Genomic DNA, 27,847 nt, shown 5'->3' on the forward strand with positions numbered 1-27,847 from the left:
ACCCAGATTATTAGATGTCATCTAGATTGCACAGATATCCAGGATAATAGATGGCCAGTTTGGCTAAGAATAAGAGTCATCTTAATTGTTTCACTTAGATAGAAATGAGGCAACGACGCATTGATCATTTCGCCATCAGTCTGGTTTGTGGAGTGCCTGTTGATCGTTTCACTGTCAGGGTTGGGGCATCAGAAGTTTCTGGTGTGGGAAGGGGTGTTCGAGGCAAATCTAGGGAGGCAATGACCCCCACTTGCCCTCTTTAGGCCCGGCCATGGATCTTACACAGTCCCAAGTGTGAGTTAAGACAATTAGATAAGGTTTGAAAGGTGAATATTAGATGGTGGTTTTAATGAGTAAAACGTACCTAACCTAAAACTTTAACCTACACCTAACCAATAGTGATCTAAAATCAAATGAGAGGTAGACACAAAACAGACAGTCTTACCCCTAACCAACACCTAAACCTAAACGATAGTGTCCAAAAACAAAATGAGCAATGAAAAGCACAATTTCTGGAGCATGCACGTAATTTTTTGTAGCTTCTATATGACACTTTTGGCTCACTTGTCAGTTTGCCTGCTTGGCTCGGCTTAAGCCTCAGGTGTCTGAGTCCAAAGTCCAACACTCTACCAGGTGAGCTACCGTGCAAGCTAATCACACTGTAATTCAGTAAGTTTGTGACTGTAGGTGGGTCTGTAAAACAAGCGTTAAAATGTATCGCTTTCCAAATGATGCGTTAGAGTAAAAGTGTTTTGATATCATAACATGTTTAGATATCAAACGTCATAATCAGCCGTTATGATTTATGTGAAAGTGAATAAAACTTACAGTCTTTGAAGCGCATCCAGTGTTAACTTTACAGGAAATGTAGAATGCGGAACATAAAACTCAGTTTGCAAAAATGTAGTTATAGTAATGTTCATTCTATGAGACTAGGTTGACATATTGCATAAAACATAAGACAAAATTACTCAGATAGAGAATTTACTGACTCCGAAAACCACCATTGTTTGCCTTTGTTATGAAACTATTCACTGGAAGCACAGCGACTGAGACTGCTTACCCCTCCAAAATGTTGATGTCCTATCAGTGTGCCAGCTTGATTAAGCCCTGTGGTTGTTCATATGGACTTTGTATGGTGGCACAGTTATCTCAGCAACACTCACTGTCAGATTTCAAATAAACTAGGGCTTCTGTAAAAACAATCCCTCTAAAGGGGCTCAGAACCTAAATCCGCAGGAACACATCATGCCATGGGCACCCTAATCGTTGCTGGCATCAAATGAACCAGTTGGGTGCACCAAAATGCCAAGCAACTAGAGACTTCCCTCGACATTGGCAGGTTCCAACCACATGGCCAGACAGCAAAGTTTCCAGAGCTTTGAGCACATGGGACCATCAGCACTATTGGGGACTTGCTCTGTAATCCACTTGGTATCTGTGTGAATAGAAATTCGATCAGCTCTTCAGATACAGTAAATACAGAGGGTGATAGCTGGAACAGGGGACAGGGTAGCGAGTGGAGGGCAGTGGGAGGGATGCAGTGACAGAGAGGGGAAGGCAAGCAAACAGTTTACATCATTATTCCAGAAAGATCCACAGCTGGCTTGTCTGGCAGGGGCTGTCATGTTGGTGTATTTAAGTGCGCAGGCACAAAAGGCAGCAAGTTTTCTGAGAGGGGACATAGAGACAAAATGGACATCGCCATTCAGCATCCCTTGTTTCGCCGCTCCTTCTGGCCATATTTCTTTCCCAGTCGGATCTTTGATCAGCACTTTGGGGAACCCATTTCTGATAGCGACATGATTCCCTCACTGTACTACCCAAGACCCTCCTTCCTGCGCTGGCCTAACTGGGTGGACAGTGGCCTTTCTGAGGTGAGACAAAACCCAACTTTTGCAACTTCTCTCAGTTTAACCATCTATTGATGGACAAACAGCTTTTTTTGTTGACTTTTTAGTTCTTTTTAAAAATAAATTAAATTTGTAGCATTAGAAAAATAAAGTCAGGTACAGTTTGTATGAGTTAGTTTGCAGTTGCAGTGGCAATCAGACAGTTTCCTAAAATAATTTACTCACCCTCGTGTTGTTCCAAATGTTGTTTATGTGTTCCACGGAAAAAAGAATGTCATACAGGTTTGGAATGACATGAGGGATAGTGAATGATGACAGAATTTAATTTTTTGGGTGAACTATCTCTTCAGTGCTATAAGACATTTGTGTGAACTTGAGGGGAAGTGACGGTAACACTTTACATTAATATCCCCTTAGTTAAGGATTTATAAAGGGGCTCATTAATGACTAATAAGTCATTTACAAATGCATTACAAATCATTTATATGCAGTTAATGGGCAACTTTCATCTAATACTTGCCAAATACAGTAATGAGCATTTTAACTTACACGTTGTAAATGCTTAATTAATACACTTATTCATACTTCTATTATGAATAAGTTCTATTATGGCAAATCAATTATGGCATACTTCTATTATGGCAAATAAAATGCCGTAATACATGATTTATGTCACAGTGTAGCAAAATAGACAATAGTGAGATTAAAGTCTGCTTTATGTTGTCACTTTCCTTGTCACATAATGTCAAAAGAATGGTCCTAGTTACCTAAAGTCCTCTGCAAACACTTTTCAGGTCTTCATGCTCATTCACAGCATACTGTATATCATCTATTAAAGCCTGTCGACCGTTAAAACATACTTAACTTTTATATATAGGTTTTGCAAATGTTGGCAACTCCTTAATAAATTCTTTACATCTGTTCACTTTAGATTAAGGTACATTTTCATTGGTTACGACTAATGTTGAATAAGTGCTATTAAGCATTTATAACATGTAATGTAAAATGGCTCACTATTTGGCAGGTATTGCATGAAAGTCACCCTTTTTATGCATGTTGTTATAACCACATATCCATGAATTATAATGCATTTGTAAATGATTATTCATCATTAATGAAACCCTTAATAATCAATTTTGTAAAAATGTAAAATGTTAGCGAGGTGACTTCATACTTCCACATAAAATTAACCGTCCACATTTTCATAAAAATCACACTGATACCAGTTGGTTTAAAGTAATTGAAGTGTGTTCTGAGAAAATGTCTAGCATCATTTGTTTACAGATATACTTGGTTTGATATAATCAGATGCAATGACATTCATACATTTTTAAGTGTGGCTTAAGTGTACAAATACTTTTTGCGGACACTGTACTGTATATTATGGCTGATGTTTATTTATAGCTGTCTTTCTCACTAACGGCTACAGTCTGGTTTATTCTAAACAATTATCCCATTGGATAAATACCCCAAGCATTTTTTCCATGACGATAGCTTTGATGAACTCGCACTGAAGCGTAGCTACAGCTATTATATTTATGGAAATATATTTAAGAAAATAAGCCTGTTTTAGAACCATCAATATTTTAATTGTGACATTTTTATTTTCTTCATGAAAATTAAGCAACATTTAAATTGAATTAAGCACTCTTCAAATTCTTAATAGGCCATGTTGGATCTCATTCTCATTATTTTTTGTTTGTGATTTTATGCGCTAATGGAAAAGATTAGACTAATCAAGAAAGAGGAACATTAATTAAAGCTGCAATATTTCTGTCTACAATGCAAAAACACATTATTATTGCATTATTGACTTATTACTGAATGTTTCCAATTGTGTTTCCTTTAAGATGAAATTGGAAAAGGATCGTTTCTCAGTAAATCTGGATGTAAATCAGTTCGCACCAGAGGAGCTGTCGGTGAAAATCAGTGGAGACTTCCTTGAAATTCATGCCAAACATGAGGATCGTCAGGTAAAAATTTACCAGAAGTCTCTTGACAACTCTTAATAATTTGTACAAGATGGCCAAAATGATATTGGACATAGAGAAAATGTCAGATTGCTACAATACAGGCATCACATTTTAACTAGCTTCCTATCCAACACTTTATTTTAAGAAAGGAAACATCAGTGAAGAAAACTGATAACTCATTCCATACTTAGTTATGCAAATAACTGATGTATGTCAATAACCTAATATGCTTCTCTCATCTTTTTATAAACCCCAATGTTTTCTTTCTTCCGTGGGACACTAAAGTTCTTTCCTATTTAATTCATGGTTAGGTTTAGGGATTGGGTAAGCTGTTAGATGATATGGTTAGGTTAAGTTTGGGGTAGGGGTTAAACATAGGGAAAAATCGTAATAACTTTATTCATTAACAATTAGTTTGTTTATTGTTCCCTATGGGAGTAGAAGTTGTATGCTTTAGTTTGAGCCAACCTGCACGATTTCTTACCATTTCACCATGAGACCAGGTTGAAATTAACTGTACATGAGTAGTTCATTCTGCAACCCAATACCTTATGCAACCAGGTCCTCTTACTGGCTTTATTATTTGAAATCTGCATGTCATCACCAAGTTAACAAACACTGTACATCAAACTGGCCTTGTGCTACAAGTACAAAATGAATTAAACAGAGTGAATGATGCATGAATCATTATCACCTGTTCATGAATTTATAGAAGAGATCAGATGTTGTACTTTGCCTTGCAGGACGAACATGGCTTTGTCTCACGGGAGTTTCTTAGAAAATATCGTGTTCCAGCTGGTGTGGACCCGACCTCTGTCACCTCCTCCCTGTCTTCTGATGGGGTTTTAACAGTGACAGCTCCACGCAAGGAATCAAAGATCCCAGAGCGCACCATTCCCATCACCCGTGAAGACAAGCATGCCGTGACTGGCCCTCAGAAGAAGTAAAGCTGCTTGACTTCCATGTTACAATTTTGTGTTCCTTGTCTTTCTCAGCTGTATGTTCAACTGTGCTCCTGCTACATTTATCCTTTACTGATCAATCTGACCAGGATAGAGGGGAATAACTTAATATACCCCCTTGTTATTGACATGCCAATCAATAAAGTTGTTTTTGCTACAGAAGCTTAGGAAGAATTGGCTATTAGATCAAAACTACATCAACTGAGAAAATAGAATCAAGCTGTAAATGCAACTTCTCCATCAGTGGTTCTCAACTTCGTGACCAAAAAATGGATTTCAGGCAGGGCCTTTTCTAGCTATAAGCGGTTTAAGTGGTCACTTATGGCCCCCGAGCCACCAGGGCCTCCGAGTAGGATTTTGCTTAGGGCCCCCATATGCTCAGAAATGACCCTGATTTCAGGTTTATTCTGACTGGGTTGCAGAAAGCAGGGAAAAATCAATGCTAAATGCTACTAATAAAATACAACTAACCATATAATTGTACATAATTATAATAGCAAATAGTAAATAGGCTTATTCACTTTTAAAAGGGCGTTGTTGATATCAAAGGCTGTGTGTCCAGTCAAACTCCACTGTATTTTAGTGCACATTCGCCTTTCATTTGGTCAGAAGCGTGCCAGATGCCAACATGGACAGGTTGCGTGACATGCCCTCATCCTTGAAAAACCATGACCAAAAAATACAACCCAGACAACATTAAATGTGGGTTCAGTGAGGATAAACATGGTTTGTATTGACCACAGTGTGTTTTGTGCAGTGACTTATTGGATGCTGAGTGCATTAAACCATCGAAATTAAAGAGACATTTAAAAACCAAACACCAGTTGTTTTTACTTTTGTACAATAAGCAATTTTTGGTTCTGTGTTGGGTCGCCATTTGACGTCCAATGTAAAATCTGCATAGATCCTGAAACTAAACAAGTTGCGAACCACTGTTGTAAATGAAATACACAGTCACAATAAAGTATTGTCGCTGCTGGTGAGACTAGGACAGGACTCTCTGCTACCAGACAAAGGGGCTCTTTTATATTTTGCAACCAGTCTATGCCAGTGGCTGCATGACAAAGTATTTGAGGTTTTGAGTGTAGGAGTGTAGGATTTTTACATGTCATTTATTGAGAACAAAGATACAATGGCTCAAACCATCGTGTTACATTTTTGGATCATGTGCCAAAAAAAATTGAAAAGAAAAAACTGCCATATTCCCTCATAATTAATGTTCATTGGTTGATTCCCTGCATACTTGCATTATCATATATCCAAATGAGCTCAATAGAGAAATATTGGCTGTTTATTCTATACATTGCTGATGACTTTGTGGTTGGAAAAGAACATGCAGTTTATTTTTTTTGTTTATTGATGGATTTGGGACATATTCTTAAAAAAAAAAAAGAAAAAAAAAAGACCTTTCTCTATTAATTACGTATTGGGCTGATTTGTGGGTATTAAGGCCATTTATGATTGGTTGTCTGTTGCTAAACAACTCGCCATAACATTCGAGTAGGCTACTGCAGTGCAATTCAGGGTTGCTAACCCCCTTGTGAACCCTAAGTGTGAAATGTTGGCTAACCCAGAGAGTTAAAATAAGTGTAAAGCCATTTGGCTTCTGGTTAAATGTAAAGGTAAAGGTGCCAAGAGGTGCCAAGAACAGGTGCTATACAATAAAGAGAGTCCTGTGAACATGAAGAATGAGGTCATAAGCAACTGAAAGAGTTCATTAAGGTTTTGAAAGTATGGTGGCATGCACTATGTCTATGCACTAGATCAGAGGTACACAACAGGTGGGACTCTTGTTGTGAGATTTCCCAAATAATATATGAGCTTGCAGTCATAGCGCATTTGAATGTTATTCTCCAAGCACTGAATTAACTTATTAATGTCAATAAATAATAATTAATAAATTCTGTGGCCATTCAAAACCAGTGTGACCTGGCTTTTTTTTTTATTTCAAATTCAAAATAAAATGTTTCATTTTCAACAATGTGGGTCCTGTATGTCAATTTATTAAGTTAAAATATATGTATAGCCTAATAAGTTCTTAATTTAATACTCTGTAGCCTAATAAGTTGCTCTCCATTTTGTACTCTGAAGGGGGTCTACGGACTGATATATAAAACATATATACATTTCTTTTTAATAAAATATAAAACTAATCATTATATTTCAAAACTTAGTTATAGTGCACTGTGTTTTTTTTTAAATTATTATTATTATTTATGGTGTAAGGAGACAACCTCTTATTACTTTTGGTTGATTTGGTTGCTCCTATAGAGCATAAAACCATCATTAAAATTTTGTTTATCTCTCTCTGTCAGACAATACAGGGATGAAATTAATCCAGGACATTGCAAAGAAAGTAAAGGTAGCTACGCAATTGAAAAACTGTCAACATTATATAGTATAAGGTAATAATGTTGCTTATATTATAACATTTTTAAAAATGTTGTAAAATGATTTAAAAAAATTTATAATATATAGGCCTAGTATATGTGTATTAGATACACTTAGAATATTTACATAATAATAAATTATATAATTATAAAAGATCTATTACTAATTATATATACTGTACATTCTAAACAACAATGTTTTAATATTTATAATAATATAATAATGTTATAAAATGACTTTACTTTTAACTATATAGATGATGCACTAAAATGTTATAAACAAACAGAATATGTCAAGCATGATTCAGGGAAATTCAATGAAGTTGAGACTGTGCTTTTTTTATTATATACAATCGACCACTCACAGAAGTCAGTGTTGGATATGTTCAATGAAACATTGTGACTCTTGAAGCTGGTTTCGTTTTAAGAGTGATGAAGCAGTTTCTCAGCAACAAAGCTTCAGTCTGTCTCTCTTACACTCCTGTTCTGAGGCATTGAGGCCTATCTGTTTTTTCTTCATGTCGATGTTCTTTGAAGTCCAGTCTGTAGCAGGAATTTGGCACACCTTTTGTGTGTGGAGGGTCCAGTTCTGGTTGGTGGCCCGGGAAGCTTCTCGACTCTCTCTTTGGTGCTGATAAAGTGGAAATGTCAGGTTCTTTACAAGGCATTATTATTATTATTTTAATAAATTGTTCACAAAAGCTTACTTTGATAAACTGGCCGACCTTCATATTTGTTATAGCTGGAATTATATGTGGTTTCAAAATAGTGGGAGAACTGTGGGGGGAGAAAAAATGTGTATTATTTTATTAAGCACAAAATTAATTAGACACTAAAGACACAATAAAAATGTATGAATGTCACTGCACTTAAAGAAAGATAGCACAAGCACACTTTAAAAAGGATAATTCACCCAAAAACTAAAATTCTCTCATCATTTTCTCACCCTCATGTCATGCCAGATGTGTGTGACTTTCTTTCTTCAGCAGAACACAAATACATTTTTTTTTTATTTCAGATTTGTAGGTCCATACAATGCAAGTGAATTTTGAAGGTCCAAATATCACCTAAAGGCAGCATAAAAGTAATCCATAAGACTCCATACAGTTAATCCATTTCTTCTGTGTAATTTGATAGGTGTGGGCAAGAAACAGATCAATCTAAGTCAATTTTTTTTTCTTTTCTTGCTATAAATCTCCACTTTTACATTCTTCTTCATGCATATTGCCATTCACCATCTACTGGGCAGGGAGGAAAATGTATAGTGAAAAAACAGACTCAAATATTGATCTGTTTCTCTGATCGTTTCTGAAGATATGGATTTAACCACTGGAGTCGTATGGATAACTTTTATGCTGCCTTTATGTCCATTTTGGAGATTCAAAGTTTTGGTCACCATTCACTTGCATCTTTTAAAAATCTTCATTTATTTTCTGAAGAAGAAAGAAAGTCATACACATCTGGGATGGCATGAGAGTGATTAAATGATGAGATAATTTACATTGTTGGGTGAACTATCCCTTTAAAATGAAAGTCGAAAGAAAACTGATGGCCTCCGTTTTTTACTGAACAATACCGACCTGATGAGGCAATGGACGGCGTAACGTCACAATTCGACGGGTGTCAAACCTCTCTTCTGACCAGTTGCCAATGAGGGTGGTATTTGAATAAGCGTTTTCGCTCGTTGAACAACGCCAACCATACTGACGAAATTTCGCCTCATCGGTGTAATCATACCAGATCTCACATTGCCCAGATGCCCGAAGCATGTATTGAAAAGGAGGGCCATTTTTCATCCATGAAGACTCCTTGCTTTTATTGGACATCGCCATAGCTGCCACTTATTTTGAGCCATTGAAGTATAGAAATAAATATTTTTAGCACAATTATGTTTTTATGAATGTTCTAAATAATTATTCTCTGAGTATCAGTCACTTTTAATTATGCTGCCATAATGGACCCTTTTCACATTTCCAGGTTTAGAACATGCAAGTAAACTATCCAAGGGCATAGATTTGTCTTGAACACTGGACTTGATTCACTGGCTTGAATCAATGAACACATTGATCATGGTATAAATATCGGGTGGGGGGGGGTGGTTTAGTAGATGTTAATTAGATTAGAATTTGATGCTTTCCAGATGAGTTTTTCGGTAACACTTTACAATAAGGTTCCATTTGTTAACATTAGTTAATGCATGAGGTATCATGAACAAGCAATTAACAAAATATTTTTTTACTGTATGTGATGAGGAGGAGGGCGGGGCCGGGCCGCGGGCCCCAATCAGGCTAATCAGCTGAGGAGAGGGATAAAGAGGAGCTGGATGCGGCAGTTTGGGAGAGAGAGAGCCACACGCAGCTTGCGTGTGTGTTTTGTCTTTATGTTTTAATTTTACATTAAACATTACTTTGACTGTTTAGCCAGTTCCCGCCTCCTCCTTTCCCATTTTAACCCTGTTACATTGGTGCCGAAACCCGGGAGGGAGGAGGGATGCGCTGTCGTGGAGTCCTCACCACTGCTGTCCGCCCAAAGGAGCAGAGGGTAGGAGGGGCTCGCTGCCGGCCGCCTAGAGCAGTGGAGCTGCCGCCAGGGGTGGAGGGGCTCGCTACCGGCCACCAGAACACGGAGGGGTGTTCCATCCACCAGGGGTTGGAGAACTTGCTTCCGTCCACCCAGAGGAGGAGCAGCTGTCGTCCGCCATAATGTGGAGGAGTGATCGAGGACCAGGCGACGGTGTGTCTGGGAACCGGTGAGCAATTTTTTTTCTCTCTCTCCTTTCTTTCTTTCACTGTCGCTCCGCCTCGCTCTTTCCCTCTCCCCTTTTCCCTCCTCTTGTCTCCCTCCCAGGTCACGAGGGAGGCGGGGAAAGTCTGCTGGCAGGTGGGGCCGGAAGGGCAGCGGGTTCCCCAGCCTGAGGCAAAGGAGGGAGGAGTGTGATGAGGAGGAGGGTGGGCCAGGCTGTGACTACGCACGCCTGGCCCCCAGTTGGGCTAATCAGCCAAGGAGAGAGATAAAGGCAGCCGGATGTGGCAGTTCGGGAGAGAGAGAGAGAGACACACGCAGCTGCCGTGTGTGTGTTTATGTTTTGTCTTTATGTTTTAATTTTACATTAAACATTACTTTGACTGTTCAGCCAGTTCCCGCCTCCTCCTTTCCCATTTTCACCCTGTTACACTGTATTAGTCTTTGTTAATGTTAGATAATAGAAATACAATTGTCCATTGATAGTTCATAGTGCATTGACTAATGTTAACAAATACAACTTATATTGGTGTATTATGTATTATAATGTATATGTTGAAATTAACATGAACTAAGATTAATAAATGCTGTAAAAGTATTGTTCATTCATGTTAACTAATGTTTTTAACTAATGTTAACAAATGGAACCTTATATGTAAAATGTTACCAGTTTTTCTTTTAATTACTTATACGATAACCAAAGAATAGGCTAATGTTTGATTATAAAATTGATTAACAAAAGCCAGGTTTACACTATTAAATAAGGCAGAAATGCGTCATCATGGACTGTGAAAAGGGTGCATTGCAGGAACATACTGTGTGTGTGTATATCTATATCTATCTATCTATCTATCTATATATATGTATATATTATTGCTGACATAAAACAATGACAATAATTACAAAAGAATTCTCACCTGCACTCACCCGGCTAAAGACGTGGAATAAAGCTATGTGCTTCTTGCTGTCATTTGCCTCCATGGAAACGCACATGACGCAACTCTACCTGGAGGCCAGAAACCAAATACCTGTGCATCTAGATAATTAGACAGATGCAATCAATCCTTCACTGAGTAGTAATTGATTTTTGCTTTCAAGGTCTCGTCATCAAGAACTTTTGATACCAAACCATCATGTGATTCTGAGTATCAATGATCACAGCAACAGGGGAGCAAAGTAGCAGCAGCTCAGTTTTATTCAAACTATTGCATCAACAAGCATTTACAGTCTATCAAGCAGAATGTTTTAAACACTGTCTACATGTTTTCTTTCACTGAAGAGTAAAACCTAATGCGAATGGTGTGGCTTGTTTGATACTTTTGCTACAAAATAGTAGGTTGAGTTGCATTCTAGAGATAATGCATATGGACAAACACTGTAAAGTGCAGAGTGGAATCATGAATCGTGTTTAAATTCCAGAAGCCCAGGAAGCACACAGTCCTAATAGCAGTAGAAGTCCCATTTCTGGAAAAAAAAAAAAAAAAAAAAAAACTTAATTGTGAAGACCCCTTTAGAGTTTTATCCTACAGTATGTAATTGCTCATAAAAAATTAAGATACATACATCAGTCTTGACCTCAACTTCAGCAGGCATTAATGCATGTGTCTCTTCAACAACACTGCTGGGGAAATATCCCAGACGAGCCTCCTGATCTCCATAATAAGACCCTTGAACCTTAAAAAAAACGTTATGTTTGGTAATACGTTGTGACTTCATTCTCATAGGAAATTATTTTTTTTGCAGCTTACTTATTGATATACTGCAAGTCCACAGATAATTTATAATACAGTACTGATTCTTACACTGCCAGACCAGAAGAGGTTCCCACGGTCTTTTAGCATAGCATACACATAGACAGACTGGCCCTGCTGTATGGGAATGAAGCGACAGTCTTGAGGATAATAGTCCTGCAGAGCTCTGGCAATGAGAATGGGATCTGTGTATACAGAAACACACAGCTTAGATGGACAGTTGATGTAAAATGTCAAGCAGTGACAGTGATGTCCTGCAGTGTGGCATGCTATGCTTAATTTAAAAACAATTTAAACAGCATTTTTCTGTTAGTATAAATATCAGACATGAAGTTTTTATGACCTCCTATAAATTCAGAGACAGCATGTGATATCTGCTCTTGGGTTCACAAGTTTGCTTTAAAATGATGAGATTTCACTGTGATCCTGTCATAGAATATATACTGTAGTTAATGTGATAATATTAATGGGAAAATATTATATTCATAATTACAAATTCTTATCAGTTATACCCTCGTTTGAAACTGTTATGCATGACTTTGCCTCAATTATGTTGACCTTTAGAATCCATAACATCAAGACGAGTCGAAATTGTCAAACTGTAGCCTGTGACACGTTATTGAATGTCTCTTAATTTATTTGGGTTTGGTCTATCTGTCATCCTTTGTATGCTTACTAATCTTTTAATAAATAAATAGACTTGTGTAGTAGTAGACACATTACATGTCCATTACAAGACTGTAAGGTTAGAATTTATATTGCTGTATAAGGGAATGTGTATATATTAGGTGCTGTGGGAGTTTTGGAAGCAAATGAACTTTTATTAGAATAAATATGTAATGTTGTCTCTTAAATGGATATGACTGTTCAGTACATATCACTGAACAGTACATAACACATCAAGTCAAGCTCAATCAACAGCATTTATGGCATGATATTGATTACCAAAAACAATTTTTTTTTACTTACCCCTCCTTTTCTTGAAAATAAAAAGTGCAAAAATCTGGGTTACAATGAGGCACTTTCAATGGAAGTGAATGTGGCCAATTTTTGAAGGTTAAAATACTCACTTTTTCCAAAAATATAGCCACAAGACATAAACACTATGCATGTAAACATGATTTTAGTGTGATAAAATCACTTACTAACCTTTTCTGTGTAAAGTTATAGCCAATTGTACAAATTCGTTGCCATGATGTAATGTCATCAAAACCCTAAAACCCTCAAATGACTGTAAAAATGACAATTTAAACAACTTTACAGCTCAAATAATACTTTTTTTGACAGAAGAATTAATGTAAGTGCTTTTATAAAATGATACACTACACATTTCTGCCTTTAAACCCTCCAAACCTTGGCCACATTCACTTCATTGTGCCTCCCAACATCAATTTTTGCTTTTTTAAAGAAATGGAGGGACGAGTCCAAATACATTTTTGAGGTAATCAGCAGTATTCCACAAATGCTGTTGATTGAGCTTAACTTGTATTGAACCCGGAATATTCCTTTAAAATGAGGTCATAATAACTATAAAAGAATTAGCAAAATACTGTTTAAAATAAGTTTAGATGGAGCTTAGCATTTTGCACCACAGGTCAACTATCCAATTTTTTATTTCGTGAATTGCAAAAGAGCTAAAAAGACTTACAGAAACTCACGGAAACTAATTTACAACACAAAACACACACACACTGTATAAATTGTATCCTAAAACCTTGATATTTTAAATCTTGATGTCAGTGTTATTTGTCAACTACCCAATATGGGTAAAATGAAAGAATATAGTAGATTATGTGTTAATTCTTTGTTATTAACAAAAATGAAACAGACATTTTTAAGTGGTACATTACAAGTGAAACACAACATTCTTAAAAAGTAAGCTCTGAAGGAAATCTTCAATTTGACAATTCTACATTTCCCCAACAATAATTCATTAATATATTTATTACTGTAACATTCGATATGCTGATTTGCATTACTCACGGCTGCATTCTGAATCGGCGCACAGCTTCTTGTCTGAGAGCTTTGGCATCTGCCTGCCTGCCTGTGTAGCCAGTGGCAGCAGGCTGCACAGAACCAGCAGAAGGGTCCAGCTAACACAGTGTTTCTCCATCTGTGTGTGTGTGATTCTAGTTTGACTGAATAATGGACTGAAGCTCAAGTGGGAGGGGCCCAGCTGAGGCAAGCACCTCCCATTTCCATAATATGAAAACAGGAAAAATGGCAATAACACCCCACTCCATGACCTACAGTATATTTACTTATATGGTAAACAAGAGTGTAAAGACAACATTTAAACAGCATTTTTAAATTTTGAGATTTTTTCCTACTTTGAGCTTAATTTATTTTTTTATTTTACAAATGAAGCCCTAAGTATATCAATATATATATACACACACACTACCATTCAAAAGTTTAGGGTCACTTACTCATTCTTTATTATATATATATATATATATATATATATATATATATATATATATATATATATATATATATATATTTTTTTTTTTTTTTTTTTTTTTTTTTTTTTTCTTTTCACATTTTAGAATAATAGTGAAGTCATCAAAACTATGGAATAACATAAATGGAACTATGGGAATTAGTTGTGACTAAACAAATTCCAAAATAAATCAAAACTGTGTTAGAAAACTGTGCCTAGATTTTGCAGACATGTACTCTTGACATTTTCTCAACCAACTTCTTGAGGTATCATCCTGGGATGCTTTTTAAACAGTACTGAAGGAGTTCCCATCTATGTTGGGCACTTATTGGCTGCTTTTCTTTATTATTTGGTCCAAGTCATCAATTTCAAAATCTTTTTTTTTTTTTTTTTTTATTAAATTTTAGTTTTATAATGAAATAAATTAATATGGTGGCACAATTATATTTTTGTCTACAAAACTAATTTCAAACATTTAAGCATATGCCTTCAGATCAAAAGATTTTTAAGATCATGAGAAACATTTCAGGTAAGTGACCCCAAACTTTTGAACGGTAGGGTATATATACTGTATATATTTTGTCTCTCAAATAATCCAAGCTATGGCACTGGGCCCATTACTGTAACTAGCCTCATTCAGGGTCTGTTAGATGAAATATGGAGTCTGGAAAACAGGAAGTTTTACAGGGTTTGGCTTGTGTAGATATTACTAATCCTGTCTGACTTCCCATTCATGCACACTTAATTCAGTGTTCCCATGGTAAGGGACACAGCCAATCAACATGTCCCATAGCACCTAGGTACAGAGACAGAGACATTTGCCAGTGGTTGAACAAGCCTTCCTTTTACAGCAGTGCAAAATCAACAAACTCACTTTGGTTCAAGGGATTCCTTACGGTCTCTCTGACCCATACATGTGTTTGGATCAGCATGAAATATCATTATTAGCCTAACTGAGATATGAAAAAAAAAAAAAAAAAAAAAACTACATATACTAGTAATTTCTTGATTTCTGTTAACTAACTATATATGGAGGCTGGATTTTTGCAGGTATGTCAAGCTGTTCTGCCCACTGTGAGTATAGGTGAATTACCACAGAGAGGTAGCACTGACCAGATTACCTAACAGCCACTGAATGGGTTCTTGTATGGTAACAGATTTTATGACAGTCAACAGTATTGAAGATGAAGAAGTTTTGCTAAAACTATTATAAAATTATCTATTTGTATTTCTGTATAAAGTATATTTTATGTTGTAATTCTAAATGTGAGTTTAATGAGTAAGTGAAGATAATTTCAATAGGATTTTACGAGCAATCGTTTTCCTAGTCCTATGTTTACATATCTGCAGGAAGAATATTTTTACAGCAGCTTTTTTCTATTGTCAAGAAACAATAGCACTATAGTTACAACAAAATATACAATAATATACAGAATTATAGCACAACAGCCAATATCCATTCATAAATTAAACATTTATAAAAAAAAAAAAAAAAAATCCTTTTAGTCTACTTATTGATGACAGGTACTTTTTGTGCTTTGATTCCTTAAAGGACGTTTAATTTCTTTATATAAATATATGAAATTTTCTCAAAACAATACAACTTTTTGTGCCAAAAATAAATAATACGATTTTTATTAAGAGATAATTCATTGTATAAAAACATTTAACATGTTCCATAAACTTCCTATTTTACACCTATGTGTGTATAACTTGGCCAAAAGTAAAAAAGATTTGATAAATAGTAGTTCGAAATTACTTTTTTTTTTTATTTTTATTTTTTTTTTTTAAATGCTTTATTGATTCAATGCCACAAGAACAAGAGGTATTACATATCCACATAATCAAAGTAACATTAGCTGCCAGAGAGAGAGAAAAAAATAAAAAATAAAGGAAGAAAATTTCATAAATTTAGTTCGAAATTACTCTGAACTACCTCACCTGAACGTCTGACGTCAGTGTCACCTTTTAAGTTTGCGTGGGCCCGGCTCCTCCCATATAATTGTAGATGCCTGAGGGGGTGTGGCTTGATTACCTTCCCAGCAGCGCTTCCAAGGAAACAGGTAGTGCCTCCCTGTCACCTTCCATGCAAAGTTTGGAACAGGAACTTCCCAGGTAGGAAAAACAAAACGTTACTAATATTAAACGATCAGTAGGGACATTCTTAAAGCTTCTAGCAAGCAATTTTCTATCGAGATACATGACAATACTTTTGAAATAACAAGTTCTGACTTATTTTAATTGTGGTTTGATTTAGAGTAATGCACGAATGGCTTGTTTTCTTATGTAAACATGATGCCATTTAAATGTGTTGAACAATAATGGAGTTCCACATCATTTTAGAATAAATAGCCTATTGGATATCTTAATAAGATGAGTGAGCAGGTTTACATGACAACCATTTAATGACTGAATGCCTCTGTTTCTCCATGAAAAGCCACAGACAGGGAAGCAGACTGTTCAATTCAGGAAAATACTGTTCAGCTGTACTCGATAGAATGATTGTGGATTATCTGCCACGTTTTAGTTTTAGTGGTAATGAGGCCAGAGCCACCTCTGGTTCAGTTACTAACTAATACGCTTTAAAACCTGTTTGGCCAATTGTATGGGGTGTAGTCCCTGGGCCACTGAGGTGTCTTGAATGACTACTGGAATGTGAGCGAAACACTGAAACTTCGTTTCGTCAGTCATGTCCACAAAAGCCAGCCCATAGACAACAGTAGAAATGCTCCAAGGCAATGCCAGGATAAAGTGTCGCACCATGATTTCTAGCCTTGTTTGTAAAAACAAGATATTGAGAGGAAATCTAAGCTCTTCACTATCTTCTGGAGGATTAGATATTGTCAGTAAATACACCCACCAAAACAATTATTACCTGTTCTGACATGTTGTTTTCATCCATAGGAAGATTCACAACCAAGGTCCAATGTGACGATTACACACTTGGAAGAAGTTTCAACCTTAATACACTTCAAGTTCCACCCTATATGTGACACATTTTGGGTTGATCGGCTTTTGAAGCTGAACACACAAGAAGGAGAACATAGTGTCAGGTTTTGTGTTGATGTTTTGCTATTAAGGAGAATCCAGATTAAAGGCCTGAAATCAGATATCAAGATTTGCTTTCCTGCTAAAAGTAACCAGAGATGCAGTTAAGCAACTTTTGACAGTGACACAACCTGTAACTATCAGGAAGGTCACTGGGACTGCATCTCATCTGGGAACACTAGGGGAAAAAACAATGTTCTCATCCAAGAAAGCGAACTTACCCTCTCCCATCCTGGAGGATTCTTTCTTCCACTTCTCTTTGTCAAACTCTTCCAGTCACAGGAACATGGCTCCTTCAATAGGAGTGGATGATCTTCTGGCCTCACCACAGGATGGCAGCAGTCCTACACTGCTGGAGAAAGACCTGATCCTTGCTGCAGAGTTAGGCCAAGCTTTGCTGGAGAAGAACGAGGAGCTGGCTGCCCACATGGAGCAGATGGAGAGGGAAATGGAGGTATGAGGGTCAGTGGCAAATAAGGAGCCATAAAAAAAAAGTAAATAAAAATAAAAAACACCTAAAAGCATAATATAACTCCCCATATACACTAACCGACCACTTTATTTGGTACACCTGTACATCTACTTATACATGCAATTATCTAATCAGCCAATTGTGTGGCTGCAGTGCATAAAATCATGCAGATACGGGTCAGGAGCTTCAGTGTAATGAACACATCTAACATCAGAATGGGGAAAAAATTTGATCTCAGTGATTTAGACCGTGTCATGATTGTTGGTGCCAGACGGGTTTGAGTATTTCTGTAACTACTGATCTCCTGCAATTTTCACACACAACAGTCTCTAGAGTGTCAAGAGAATGGTGCAAAAAACAAAAAATATCCAGCGAGCGGAAGTTCTGTGGGCAAAAATGGCTTGTTAATTACAGAGGTCAGTGGAAAATGGCCAGACTGGTCCAAGCTGACAGGATGGTGAGTGTAACCCAGATAAACACGTTACAACAGTTCTATGCAGAAATGCATTTCTGAACATACAACACGTCGAACATTGCGGCGGATGGGCTACAGCAGCAGAAGACCCCTCCAGGTACCACTACTTTCAGCTAAGAACAGGAAACTGAGGCTGCAGTGGGCACAGACTTACCAAAACTGGACAGTAGACGATTGGAAAAACATCGCCTGGTCTGACAAATCTGGATTTCTGCTGAGGTACACAAATGGTAGGCCCACTGCAGCCTCAGTTTTCTGTTTCTGTGACAGAAGTGGAACCCGGAGGGGTCTTCTGCTGCTGTGGCCCATCCGCCTCAAGGTTCGACATGTTGTGCATTCTGAGATGCTCTGTACAATTGTACAGAGGGGTTATCTGAGTTACTGTAGACTTTCTGTCAGCTCGAACCAGTCTGGCCATTCTCCGTTGACCTCTCACATCAACAAGGCTTTTCTGTCCTAGAACTGCCACTCACTGGATGTTTTTTGTTTTTGGCACCATTCTGAGTAAATTCTAGAGACTGTAGTGTGTGAAAATCCCAGAAGATCAGCAGTTACAGAAATACTCAAACCAGCCCGTCTGGCACCAACAATCATGCCATGGTCCAAATCACTGAGATCACATTTTTTCCCCATTCTAATGGTTGATGTGAACATTAATTGAAGCTCCTGACCCGTATCTGCATGAGTTTGTACATTGCACTGTTGCCACACGATTGGCTGATTAGATAATCGCATGAATATGTAGATGTGGTCAGTGAGTGTATATTCCCCATATATATATACTTATGAACTTCTATTTCCAAAAAATATGAAGGTATAGTTTTTATTTATGATGTATTGAATCTACTCATTGAAATGTCATACAGGATGAAGTTTTATGTTAAGCATTTGATTAAAAACACAAACAACTAATGGTGCGTTCACATCTTGTCGGAATTACCGTAACTACTAGATTCCGATTCCATACTTGGACTTCTATAAAAGCTCTGACTTGACAGTCCTGACATCATGTTAAAAGAAAGATGGCAACTGCCTTAACTGGTAGAGAGAGGTAGTGAACACGTATTTCTGTTTGATATGCCACTTTATTATGCCATTGTTGCAATTGGTGCGCTTTCTTTTTTCTTGAAAATTTTGCAACAACATATAGAGGTGAACTGATGAATTAAAGGAATATTCCGGGTTCAGTACAAGGCAAGCTCAATTGACAGCATTTGTGATATGATGTTAATTACCACAAAAATTAATTTTGACTCTGCCCTCCTTCTTTTTAAAAAAATTTGTATCCCCTTTTTCTCCCAGTTTGGAATGCCCAGTTCCCACTACTTAGTTGGTCCTCGTGGTGGCGTGGTTACTCACCTCAATCCGGGTGGCGGAGGACAAGCCTCAGTTGCCTCCACTTCTGAGACAGTCAATCTGTGCATCTTATTACGTGGCTCATTGTGCATGACACCCCGGAGATTCACAGCATGTGGAGGCTCATGCTATTCTCCGTGATCCACGCACAACTTACCCCGCCCCCACTGAGAGCGAGGAACCCCTAATTGCAACCACGAGGTGGTCACCCCATGTGACTCTACCCTCTCTAGCAACTGGGCCAATTTGGTTGCTTAGGAGACCTGGCTGGAGTCACTCAGCACACCCTGGATTCGAACTCACGACTCCAGGGGTGGTAGTTGGCGTCAATACTCGCTGAGCTACCTAGGCCCCCTGCAAAAAAGCAAAAATCTGGGTAACTGTGAGGCACTTACAATGGAAGTGAATGGGGCCAATTTTTGGAGGTTTTAAAGGCAGAAATGCCTTTAATATAATTTTATAAAAGCACTTAAATTCATTCTTCTGTTAAAACTCATGTATTATTTGAGCTATAAAGTTGTAATTTTTACAGTTGTTTTAGGGTTTGTTGACTACGTTGTCATGGCAACGAAGTTGTAAAATTGGATACAGCTTTACACAGAAAAGGTTAGTAAGTGATTTTATCAAACTAAAATCCTTTTAACACACATTGTTTATGTCTTGTGGCTTTACTTTTGAAACAGTGAGTATTTTAACGTTCAAAAATTGGCCCCATTCACCTCCATTGTAAATGCCTCACTGTAACCCAGATTTTTATTTATTTTATTTTTTTAAAGAAAAGGAGGGATGAGTCGAAATACATTTTTGTGGTAATCAAAATTATGCCACAAATGCTGTCAATTGAGCATAACTAGTATTGAACTTGTATGGAATATTCCTTTATTATAGTGGTAAATATTTGCTGTTATCAAGAACAAAGCCATTTTGGCGCTAGGAGTGTTTTCATAGAAACAAATAACTTCCAAGGTGTAAGGATGTGACCATCTCCAAGTAGAACCTCTGAGTTGCCATCTCATAATTATAGTATTTCCGACACGACGTGAACGCAGCATAATACCTGCTACATATACAGTCAAAACTCTACCAGATTTAAAAACTGATATTTTAGCTTTTCAGCTGATGTCGACCTACTGTAGTTGTTGAGAGTTATCACACAGAAGTTACTGTTGAAAAGGATGAAAAAACTCTGAAATGTCTGAAAATATCCATTCCAACTAGGCAAGATAAGATGTTTATCCCAAGACAGTGAAAATAACAATAAAAATGTGTTTTTCTAACAGAGAAAGCATGCCTTATCAGGCATGATAGACAAATTATTTTCCTGCATTACACACATTCCATATGTAATCATGCCTATAGACTTTTGATCCTAATATTTAATTACTTATTATTTATTGTATTAAATATATAAATATAAACATTGTAATATTTTACTTTTAAAAATATCCCCACACTTAACACAGTATCAGAAGCACAAATATTAGCAGTAAGTGGCAAGTAGTTTACACCTTGTGATTCAGATTTCTACCCATGGCCCACCCAAAAGGCCAAAATGCATCCTAGTACCAGCACTGCTTCTACCTCAATTAACAGACTAAACAGTCTGACAATATAAAGAGAACTTTTTTTTAATTATTTACAAAAATATTAAGTAAAATAAAGAGAGACAATAAGGCATTAATAAAAGTGACCCCAATGTTCCAACGACTCCAAAACCTTCCAATGCAAATTGATTTTGAGTGTGAATTACAGACACCTCGACTTGCATTTCTCAAGTAGACATTCTGCTCTTACACTACTTTTGTGATTTGGTGGACTTGAAGACATATTCAGTCTTACCATGAAAGGGAGATCGTGAATCTGACTTGAAGTGTGTGTATGAATAACAGGCTGCGCAGCAGGAGAAGCACATGCTGCAGAGACGTCTGGAGGTGCGGGACCTCGAGGCCAGTCAGCGGGAAGCAGAATTACAGGCTGACATCACGGTGTTACGTGAGCGGCTGGAACAGAAGCAAGTTCAGAGTCGAGACCGGCATCGTGAAGAGAGCGAGCAACTCGTTCAGCTGTCCAATCACAACCAGAAACTTGTGGAACAGCTGGCAGAGGTGACCAATCAGAAGCCTTCGTGAATTCCCCAAAAGATTCTGCAAACCTTTTTTCTGATTATATTGGGTAATGTGTTTAGTGACGTAATAAGACTGATCTGATACAGTTAGGATACGTGGCTGGAATGCAGAAGATCAGATTTAGAATTTGTCTTAAGTGTAATGTCTGTATTTTAAACTGTCCCAAAAAAGATGTTTGATTACATCTAACCTTTTTCTTGCTCTCTCGCTTTTTCTCTTTCAGGCAGTTTCTGTAGAACATACTTTGCGCACTGAACTTCGTGCTCTAAGGGAAGAGATGGAGGATACGAGTTTCAGTAAATCCATAAGCTCTGCTAGACTGGACAGTCTGCAAGCAGAGGTAAACATTAGCCATGTAAAGACACAGAAGTAGTGGTCCAAAGCATTTTGGGCATCATTAGTGATCTCATTAATCTATCAAGATCCTTAAAGATCAAAGTTGTAGTACTCTCTGCTCAGTTTGACACATTTTACGTGCATAAATCCATTCAGCAGAATTACACAAAAATCAGCATAGGAAATGCAAAAAAAAGTGCATGCATCAAAAAGCTCTGCAGAATTCAAATGTCTGTTAACCAAAACATTTTACACATCCCCCACCCCTTTCAAATTCACTTGTTTTTCCTTATATATATATATTTTAAATGGATTAAAATACATATTTTTTTCCAGCTACCACAAGAGTAAGACTCATCAGCTTTTTGTAGCACTCCCTCATATTGAACTCAGTTCTACAGAATTCTTTGTTGGAACTCTGTTTTTGTCAATTACATTTGTTTTCACTAGTAATCTTGTATCATAGAACAGGGTTATGAAGGAGCGCTGTGCTAATATGGATGAACGACTCAAGTCAGCTCAAGACGACAATGAGCATCTGAGATCTGAGAGGGATGGACTGAGAGAAAGGGTGATGGAGCTGCAGACCAGCATGAAAGAAAAAGAAAATGAGGTGCGAAATATGGTCTGTAGATAAAATTTGGGGGAGGAGAGGGGATTGGCAGAATAGGAGAGGGTGGGAATCTGTGGGTAGGGTAGATATAGTATGTCATACAAATGCCACATACATTTTGAATTTTAATTATACATTCAACATAAAAACAGATGTATGAGACTTTTGAGTGTAAAGCTGCAACAGGGCTGAATCCCAATATGCATATTTCTGCATACATATTTTTCAAAAGCTCTAGCTAAATTCATTACTTTACTACGAATAGTTCACTCAAAAATAAAAACAATTCACTCATCATTTACTCACCCTCATGCCATCCCAGATGTGTATGACTTTCTTTCTTCTGCAGAACACAAATGAAGATTTTTAGAAGAATATCTATGTAGGTCCATTCTCTCATGCTCTATAGGTCCTTACAATGCAAGTGAATGGTGACCAAAACTTTGAAGCTCCAAAAGTAATCCATACGACTCCAGTGGTTAAATCCACGTCTTCTGAAGTGATCCAATCGGTTTTGGTTGAGAACAGAACTCCTTTTTCACTGTACATCTTAGGCTCAATTACACTTCCTAGGTTTTGATGCATGTACAGAGCACTAAATGGCACTAGAAAGTGTAATCGGGCTTGAAATCATGATCGCTAAGGAGACTTAAGATGTCATGATTTATAGTGTAAAAGGAGTTATATCTTTATCTGTTCTCACCCAAAACTGATTGGATCGCTTCAGAAGACATGGATTTAACCACTGGAGTCTTATGGATTACTTTGATGCTACCTTTATGTGCTTTTTGGAGCTTCAAAGTTCTGGCCACCATTCACTTATATTGTATGGACCTACAGAGCTGAGATATTCTTCAAAATCTTTGTGTTCAGCAGAAGAAAGTCATACACATCTGGGATGGCATGAGGGTGAGTAAATGTTGAGAGAATTTTCATTTTTGGGTGAAATTTTCATTTAAACCTCATTATTACTGTTGGAGGCATGGCAAAGAAGTTTGTGCATGTGCTCTTGATTCCAGTCTGGCCTGTGTCATGTCTTGATCCCATTTCCCATCTCTCTCCTTTAAATTTTTTGTCTACTAACCCAAAACAATGGAATTGAATTTAAAAATCACTGCATTTAACATTAGGTTCATAGATTTCAACACTGCCAACACTTCATTCTCACTTTCCTTGTCAATTTTAAACAATTGAACCATCACAAACTCCTCTTCTGTAGCACAAAGGATTTTGTGGGCAATATTAGCCTGAAAAAGTATGCACAGATGCACACTTTAAAAATCCACTAGAAATAGTATATCATCCAAGTGCATTTGGAATACTATTTGGGACACGCTAATTCTAATTCCACATACCATTTAGGATGGATGGTATGCTAAATGAGCTGCAGCCCAGGTTCCATGGCATGGCTTTGATTTCTGGTACGGTTTCACAGTCCTCAGACCCCTTGTAGAGTTTCAGTGTGGCTGTCTCTGGCTCTTTCACAGCTGGAGCAGGAGCACAGCATAGTGTTTCAGCTGAGCACAGTCAACCGGACCCTACAGCAAAGGGTTCAAGCCCTTGGAGAAGAGGCCAGTCTGGGCGAGGCTACCTGCTTCCCTATGTCACTACAGAGTGAGATCCAGCAGTCTCAGGTAGCTCTTACCCTTGCAGTGGATCCCAGTCAGCTTAACATGACTTACCCAAGTAGGCTACATCCAGAAACAACATTATTATCATCCAATGGGATTTTCAGGTTTTATGGTTAGGTTAAGGCTCAGGGCTCAACATTATCAGCCTACACTACATGGCTAAAAATATGTGGACACCCAAACACCACAACCATGTGCTTGTTGAGCAATTCATTTAAAAACCATAGACATGAATAGGGAGTCCACTCTGATGGGAAGGCTTTTCACAAGATGTTGGAACATGGCTGTGGGGATTTGCTTCCATTTGATGCCATCAGGGAATATGGGCACATATGTTGGATGATTAATCCTGGCTTGCTGTTCCAATTCATCCCAAAGGTGTTCAGTGGGGTTCAGGTCTGGGCTTTGTGCAGGCCATTAAAGTTCTTCCTCACCAAACTTAGTAAATCCTTTCTTTATGGACTTTGATTTGTGCACATGGACATTGTCATGCCTAAACAGAAAGGGGCTGTCCACAAACTGTTGGCACAAAGCACAACAAGCACACAAGTCTCTAGAATATCCTACATTTACAGCATTCAGTGACTTGTTTTTGCTGGAATTAAGGGGCCTAGCCAATCCTGTTAATTAGAAGGTCCACCCCCTTCCCCCAAAAGGAAAGTTTTTATTTTTATTTTATTTTTGTATTTTGTAGTGGTATTATGAATACTTTTTTGTCAAGTACCTTAAAGGAATAGTTCACCTAAAAATGTCTCATCATTTACTCACCCTCATGCCATCCCAGATGCGTATGACTTACTTTCTTCTGCTAAACACAAATGAAGATTTTTACAAGAATATCTCAGCTCTGTAGGTCCTTAAAAAATAATAGTGAATGGTGACCAAAAATTTGAAGCTCAAAAATCCACATAAAGTCAGCATAAAAGTAATCCAGTGGTTAAATCCATGTCTTCAGAAGTGATATGATAGGTGTGGGTAAGAACAGATCAATATTTAAGTACTTTTAAGTATAAATCTCCACTTTCACTTCCACTTTTTTTTTTTTTTTTTTTTGATGATTTGCATTAATTGTGCATATTGCCAACTACAGGGCAGGGAGGAGAATTTATAGTAAAAAAGGACTTAAATATTGATCTGTCTCTTACCCACAGTTATCATATCAGTTCAGATTACATCGATTTAACCACTAAAGTTGTATGGATTACTTATGGTGCCTTTATGTGCTTTTTGGCGCTTCAAAGTTCTGGTCACCATTCACTTGCATTGTATGGACCTACAGAGCTAAAATATTCTTCTAAAATTCTTCATTTGTGTTCAGCAGAATAAAGAAAGTCATACACATCTGGGGTGGCATGAGAGTGAGTAAATGATGAGAGAAATTAGATTTTTGGGCGAACTATTCCTTTAAGTGTCTATGTTATGAAGAGGTCTGATTGTAGAACAACTTTCCTGAAACCAAGTTTGTGACACAATAGGCAAAAAGAGACCGCATCATTGAATGCACATATAGATTTGCTACATCATTGATTATTTGATTCCTAATAAATTTAAACTGATAAATGTTGCGCTTTACAATCCATGTGTTTTTTGTTTGTTTTTTTAGTCAAATTGCTATCAATGATTACATCTAAATATTTAAAATATTAGACTGCTTTCACTCAATGTTGAGATGGGAACATGTACTTGGGTAAATCATGTTGTTCATCCTAATCATTACTGCTGATTAGTATAATGGGCTTTTGGCTAAGTGTGCATGCTGGTTATTCAAATTTGCTGAAAATGAATGTACACTAATGTATTTGATGTATTTAAATCAGTAAAAGCGATATGAATTTTATTTCAGGAGACTTTAGGTTTGTCTATATAAGTATGCTTGCTTTTCTCTAAGCCCATCTCTCCTTTAGAAATTAGGCAGACATAAGTAGATATTTTCAGTCATTTATGACACCTTTCTATTTCTACTGACTGCTTGAAATTTAATTTTGATCTCCAATAGTCCAAAGAAACCATTCTGGCCCATTCATCCATTCTGCAAGAAAAAGAGGAGGAGATTCAAAAGTTACAAAAAGAGGTTAGACCTCAACTCATAATATGATGACATCAGATATGACATCACAATGGCATGTGGACAGACAAGAGTGTCTACATCTAAGGTGACAGGTAATGTTTTTGTCTTTCATCAGCTACAGTCCAGAGAAACCGAATTAGAAGGGTTGAGGGAGGAGCTGAAGCCATTTCGTAACTGTCCCGGTAAACCTACCTATAGGTGAGAACTGGATCAAAGTGTTATTGCAATCTTTCATACATTGCCAAATGAAAGCCATCTTTTGTGGTGTTGTTTTTTACATGGGTCGTCTTTAATGCTAGTGATAAAGTGATAATCTACTGATCTGCAATGAGCCATGACATTGCCTGAGAGAGTTTTTGCATAAGGGGAATCTGACTGCCATTTTGTCCAACACAATGTTTTCCTGTTCTCTCTCACTTTGTTGTTAACATAGTGTCTTGGAGGAGGAGATTAATTTAGCCCAGCAAGAACGAGATGCACTTAACCAGCAGCTTTTGAACACAATCAAACACAAGGTGGCACTATCTCAGGAAGTCGAGTCTTGGCAGGTTAGTAACCGATTGGCATGTTGAGGTGATTAGTTGGGAATTGTTAGTGTGTTCTGGGTGGTTGCTTTCTGGCCCAAGTCTCTATAATATTCTGGTCCCTAGATATGGCTTGGGCCTTGATATGCTCTTCAACGTACGTCTATAAGACCAGGTGAAAATAAGAAGTCAAATCGCTTAGAAAAGTAATAGCACACATCTTCTAAACAAGCTGCATGATTTGAGGTACCATTCATGTCCGCAGCACAAACAATGCTGATGAGTGACAAGGACACAAATGTAATAATTAGGGTTTGTTCGAATCCCTAACCTACAGTAGTAACTACATAGCAACACTAAGAACACCTTTTCAACCTCATAGCAATGCCCTGGTAACCACCAACAACACCCTAGCTTTGTGGCTGTGAGTTTTGAATGGGGAACCACCACTCATATTTGTAAAAGTCTACTTTTGTTCTGTTCTTTTCTTTGTATTGAAATTTCTGTTCCAGGAGGACATGCGTCTGGTGATCTGTCAGCAAGTTAAACTCCAACAACAAGAGAGGGAAAAGGAAAAGGACATAGAACGGGCAGCTTTCCAAAGAGGCTCTCGCACCTCTAAATCACTGCGTGTACGTGGGGAAGATGGAAGAAAAGGGTTCTTCTCATCACTCTTTGGTGGAGACTGACAATAGCCTGAAAACAGTACAATAGAGATTGTCAATGGTTGAAGGGATAGTAGTGCTCACAAAAATGAAAAATTTGTCATTCACTCACCCTCATGTTGTTCCAAAGCCATATGACTTTCTTTCTATAATAAAACACAAAAGGAGATGTTTGGTAGAATGTTAGTTTCAGTCACCATTCACTTCATTGTATGAAAGAAATGCAATGAAATTGAATCATGACTGAGACTAACTTCTGCCTAACATTTCATTTTGTGTTTCATGGAAGAAAGACCAGTCATACAGGTTGTCATACGACATGAGGGTGAGTAGATTAGACTGAATGTTCATTTTTGTGTAAATATTTGTATATAGAAAATAAATAAATTACATTTACTCCACTTTGGCATTATTGTACA

At 37.4% G+C, this 27,847-nt stretch overlaps 4 protein-coding genes across 4 annotated transcripts; 2 read left to right on the forward strand and 2 right to left on the reverse strand.

Annotated features, from left to right (window-relative positions):
- The first annotated feature begins 1,515 nt into the window (after positions 1–1,515).
- LOC127439911 (alpha-crystallin B chain-like) lies at positions 1,516–6,767 on the forward strand. The gene is made up of 3 exons (XM_051696210.1): positions 1,516–1,877; positions 3,704–3,826; positions 4,570–6,767. The coding sequence occupies exons 1-3, from the start codon at positions 1,695–1,697 to the stop codon at positions 4,771–4,773; spliced, it is 510 nt and encodes a 169-aa protein (XP_051552170.1). The 5' UTR covers positions 1,516–1,694; the 3' UTR covers positions 4,774–6,767.
- Positions 6,768–7,501: 734 nt separating this feature from the next.
- On the reverse strand, positions 7,502–10,958 carry cfap68 (cilia and flagella associated protein 68). The gene is made up of 4 exons (XM_051696206.1): positions 10,838–10,958; positions 8,759–9,018; positions 7,886–7,955; positions 7,502–7,809 (listed from the first exon to the last, which is right to left on the reverse strand). Exons 1-4 carry the CDS (start codon positions 10,911–10,913, stop codon positions 7,652–7,654), a joined length of 564 nt encoding a protein of 187 aa, XP_051552166.1. The 5' UTR covers positions 10,914–10,958; the 3' UTR covers positions 7,502–7,651.
- A 133-nt stretch (positions 10,959–11,091) lies between these two features.
- On the reverse strand, positions 11,092–13,789 carry mia (MIA SH3 domain containing). The gene is made up of 4 exons (XM_051696213.1): positions 13,655–13,789; positions 11,723–11,856; positions 11,484–11,594; positions 11,092–11,384 (listed from the first exon to the last, which is right to left on the reverse strand). Exons 1-4 carry the CDS (start codon positions 13,782–13,784, stop codon positions 11,361–11,363), a joined length of 399 nt encoding a protein of 132 aa, XP_051552173.1. The 5' UTR covers positions 13,785–13,789; the 3' UTR covers positions 11,092–11,360.
- Positions 13,790–16,160: 2,371 nt separating this feature from the next.
- bicdl2 (BICD family like cargo adaptor 2) lies at positions 16,161–27,829 on the forward strand. The gene is made up of 10 exons (XM_051696145.1): positions 16,161–16,229; positions 17,019–17,616; positions 21,355–21,570; positions 21,815–21,931; positions 22,394–22,540; positions 24,028–24,174; positions 26,168–26,242; positions 26,355–26,437; positions 26,673–26,787; positions 27,276–27,829. Exons 2-10 carry the CDS (start codon positions 17,356–17,358, stop codon positions 27,450–27,452), a joined length of 1,338 nt encoding a protein of 445 aa, XP_051552105.1. The 5' UTR covers positions 16,161–16,229; positions 17,019–17,355; the 3' UTR covers positions 27,453–27,829.
- The last annotated feature ends 18 nt before the right edge of the window (positions 27,830–27,847 follow it).

The sequence above is a fragment of the Myxocyprinus asiaticus genome, chromosome 4 (assembly GCF_019703515.2).
Source record: "Myxocyprinus asiaticus isolate MX2 ecotype Aquarium Trade chromosome 4, UBuf_Myxa_2, whole genome shotgun sequence".
Taxonomy (NCBI): Eukaryota; Metazoa; Chordata; class Actinopteri; order Cypriniformes; family Catostomidae; genus Myxocyprinus; species Myxocyprinus asiaticus.

Excerpts from the sequence above, each read along its gene's own strand:
- LOC127439911 (XM_051696210.1), top strand. The coding sequence starts at position 1,695 with ATGGACATCGCCATTCAGCATCCCTTGTTTCGCCGCTCCTTCTGGCCA. Across the intron at positions 1,878-3,703 it reads TGGACAGTGGCCTTTCTGAG|ATGAAATTGGAAAAGGATCG; the intron begins GTGAGACAAAAC and ends GTTTCCTTTAAG. Across the intron at positions 3,827-4,569 it reads CCAAACATGAGGATCGTCAG|GACGAACATGGCTTTGTCTC; the intron begins GTAAAAATTTAC and ends TTTGCCTTGCAG.
- cfap68 (XM_051696206.1), bottom strand. The coding sequence starts at position 10,913 with ATGTGCGTTTCCATGGAGGCAAATGACAGCAAGAAGCACATAGCTTTA. Across the intron at positions 9,019-10,837 it reads CTTTAGCCGGGTGAGTGCAG|TGGCAGCTATGGCGATGTCC; the intron begins GTGAGAATTCTT and ends GCTCAAAATAAG. Across the intron at positions 7,956-8,758 it reads GCCGTCCATTGCCTCATCAG|TTCTCCCACTATTTTGAAAC; the intron begins GTCGGTATTGTT and ends CTCCCCCCACAG.
- mia (XM_051696213.1), bottom strand. The coding sequence starts at position 13,784 with ATGGAGAAACACTGTGTTAGCTGGACCCTTCTGCTGGTTCTGTGCAGC. Across the intron at positions 11,857-13,654 it reads CGCCGATTCAGAATGCAGCC|ATCCCATTCTCATTGCCAGA; the intron begins GTGAGTAATGCA and ends CTGTATACACAG. Across the intron at positions 11,595-11,722 it reads ACCTCTTCTGGTCTGGCAGT|GTTCAAGGGTCTTATTATGG; the intron begins GTAAGAATCAGT and ends GTTTTTTTTAAG.
- bicdl2 (XM_051696145.1), top strand. The coding sequence starts at position 17,356 with ATGTTCTCATCCAAGAAAGCGAACTTACCCTCTCCCATCCTGGAGGAT. Across the intron at positions 17,617-21,354 it reads AGATGGAGAGGGAAATGGAG|GCTGCGCAGCAGGAGAAGCA; the intron begins GTATGAGGGTCA and ends TATGAATAACAG. Across the intron at positions 26,243-26,354 it reads TTCAAAAGTTACAAAAAGAG|CTACAGTCCAGAGAAACCGA; the intron begins GTTAGACCTCAA and ends GTCTTTCATCAG.